We start from the raw sequence: 2,934 nt of genomic DNA on the forward strand, positions 1-2,934 counted from the left end.
AACAAATCGATTGAAAACACAAAACCGAACACTAAATTGACAGGAAAACAACATCGAACCTAATCTAAATCCCTAAATCGGCAAGAGAAGGGTTCGATTTTACCTTCGTAGCGGGACGATTCCAATTCGCCTTTCCTCGAGAGCTTTTTTTTTTCTCCGCTTCGGTCGAAAATGATTTTTTTTTTTGGTATACGAAAGACGAAAGCCGACCAACGAATCACCCGCTGCCACGTTTCTAAGGATCAACACCTTTAAATCCGTATGTAAGGATTAATCCTTAGCTTATTTAGCTCAAATAATATTATTATAATCCCAAAAGCATATGATTATGCGCTAAGGACCATCAACGATCTCCCGTTGCAGCTGCTCTAATAATCATGCTCTAAGATTTGCACCGTCAAAATTGCTCTAATGAGCTTATTCTTTTTGATACCAGTAACAAATGTGCTTTATTATTATGTAAAATACAAAGTACGATTACAAGTATTCATAAAGCATCATTTCACATAGACAATATTAGACAAACTTTAAAATCATCAGAAAGAGGCTTGTCTTTAATTAGCGTTGCGTTTTACGTAAACAACAAATCAACATCTCAAGAACAAGTCATACTTTGTTTATGCAATATACTACACTCTTTAATTTAGTAAGGGCATTTATATGTCTCTTATTCCCTGCAAAATCGTTACAAAACTGGATCAGAGATATCTGTATAAACTTAACAAATGAAAGTAAATTTTACACAATTTCTTATTTATCGGACTGGACATTATCATTTGTGTGACCTAAAAGAAAATCTGAACGCTACACCAACAAAAGGTAACTTCAGGTAATTTGATAAGCTAATATGTGTATCCACTATATTTAGATTTTCATCTTTAGGTGAAGAAATTACGAAAAAGCATGAGATCGTACGTAATACTTATGGAGCTTCTATTTCATTTAATATATATAAGTACCTTAGCAGTTGCTCAAAATCAAGATTGCGTGACATGCAGTGCATGTTAGTAATAAAGCGACCCTGCATGCACCAAATATAATAATTTTTATTATATATAGAACTAGTAAGTTTTGCAAAAGAATGTAAAACGAACCCTTGTCAATTAAATAAATCTTTAACTTTGGATAGAAGAAAAACAACGATACCTTCCCACCAGTTTCCTCTTGATGCGCTTTTGGAATCGCCTTCCTGTGCATCTTTCTTGTACTGCATAAGTTAAAGATAAAGATGAAAAGCAGAATAATCTTGAAATCAATTATACATATAGGGACTACACATACATGTAAATAATATAATTTAAGTTTTTTAACGTTACTCACGTAGGTGTTATGTGTATGATAGCGACTACGACTTACAGTATCTTTATTAGTATTCGTTGTAGAGGAGTATTTCTCTTGGCCTCCATAGTAAATTGAAGAGCTCAAGTTGCATGGTGGTTCTGTTTCCTCATTATGGTAACTGTTTTTCTCCTTTATGTTGCTTTTTCCTCGTTCATCTACATATTATTATCACAAACGTAAATAAGTTTTCAATATGAGAAGAAAAAAACTAAATATAGACAATTAATAGAATTATTAAAATATCTAATAAACAATACATAAAGTACTCTAACTCATGATCTATAATTTTTTAAAACCCAGAGGATTCAAGGCCACAAAATATAAACTGATCGTTTAACTACGTGAAAAATAGATTTTCTTAACAGTTTGAACGTTTATAGTAACCAACTTGAAATAGAAACCACAACCTGGTTGTCAAAGTTTCTGAAGCTAAACGGAACATAGCCTACTTCTACTACATCTTTAACAAAACAAAACAAAAGAGCCCATGAAAGATTAGTTACTTGCAGATTGATACTTCACATGTCCACCTTGACTTGCAAAGTCCGTTTGCCTCCCCAACATCCCCTTTTAGTTCACAAGAAGAAAGAATTGGAGAGTAGATCAGCTTAAGTTTGTATATGAATTTAGAGCCCATAAACAAATGTAACATGCATATGTATTAGAATGATTCATGTATGCAATCAGATGTAAAAATATAGAAATTAAGTACCGCAGAGGGTCGTGGGAAGATGGTTGTGAACAATCCAGTGGTTGCTGAAGAAGATGAAGAAGAGACTCTTGGACCAAATATATGATCGAAAGAAGAAGAAGATGACGATGACGATGACGATAAAGCTGCAACAACCTTCTTCTTGTCCATGCCAAAGTTGAGTAGGTGGATATGTATGTATGTAAGTAAAGGGTTTTATTATTGGAAGATGAATCACGAAAAGAGCCTAGGGATGCCAAAAAGAGAAAGGATTAGATTTTCAGAGAAATGCGAAGAAAGAAGAGAACATGTGATGAGCAAAAGAGAACACGTGAAGATTTGCAGTTGTTTTCTGATGCTCTTATTAATTGTCGCCTATGCATATATATAGTTGAAAACTTTGACTACACATGTCTACATGTGATCTGGCTTTTAGATCATTTGTCGCCTATTTTAAATCTGACATTTTCTCTTTATTTATAGGTGTTAGATATGTCATGTGAGAATGAATAAATATGTTTTCAAAAATATAAAATTAGGATGAATAAAAATATTAAAAATAACAGAAAATATTTATAATTTTGGTGTTACATAGAGTTAGAGAGATTCGATCAAAATACTTAGTTAGAGGGCTTTTGTCAAAGTATTATATTGCAAGAACGGCTCAGTAATTTTGTTTTTCAGAATGTGCATTCAATTTTTTTTTCATTATAATATTATATTGATGAACTAATATAGTCACAATGGAGAGAATGTATTACTACACTCGGTACATATTTATGAAATTGAAATGATGGGTCATTCACTGTAACTTGTTTTGCGAGTGTATCTGCATGAATGTTGCATTCTCTTGGTACCCAGCACAACTGTACATCTTCCAACTTTTTGCTCCAGTGCCAAAC

At 32.9% G+C, this 2,934-nt stretch overlaps 1 protein-coding gene across 1 annotated transcript; it reads right to left on the reverse strand.

The window, feature by feature from the left end:
• Nucleotides 1–116: 116 nt before the first annotated feature.
• Nucleotides 117–2,465, reverse strand: LOC106340067. The gene is made up of 6 exons (XM_013778935.1): nucleotides 2,054–2,465; nucleotides 1,845–1,908; nucleotides 1,357–1,496; nucleotides 1,147–1,207; nucleotides 960–1,021; nucleotides 117–674 (listed from the first exon to the last, which is right to left on the reverse strand). The coding sequence occupies exons 1-5, from the start codon at nucleotides 2,201–2,203 to the stop codon at nucleotides 1,005–1,007; spliced, it is 432 nt and encodes a 143-aa protein (XP_013634389.1). The 5' UTR covers nucleotides 2,204–2,465; the 3' UTR covers nucleotides 117–674; nucleotides 960–1,004.
• Nucleotides 2,466–2,934: the final 469 nt, after the last annotated feature.

Source organism: Brassica oleracea, chromosome C4 (assembly GCF_000695525.1).
Source record: "Brassica oleracea var. oleracea cultivar TO1000 chromosome C4, BOL, whole genome shotgun sequence".
Classification (NCBI taxonomy): Eukaryota; Viridiplantae; Streptophyta; class Magnoliopsida; order Brassicales; family Brassicaceae; genus Brassica; species Brassica oleracea.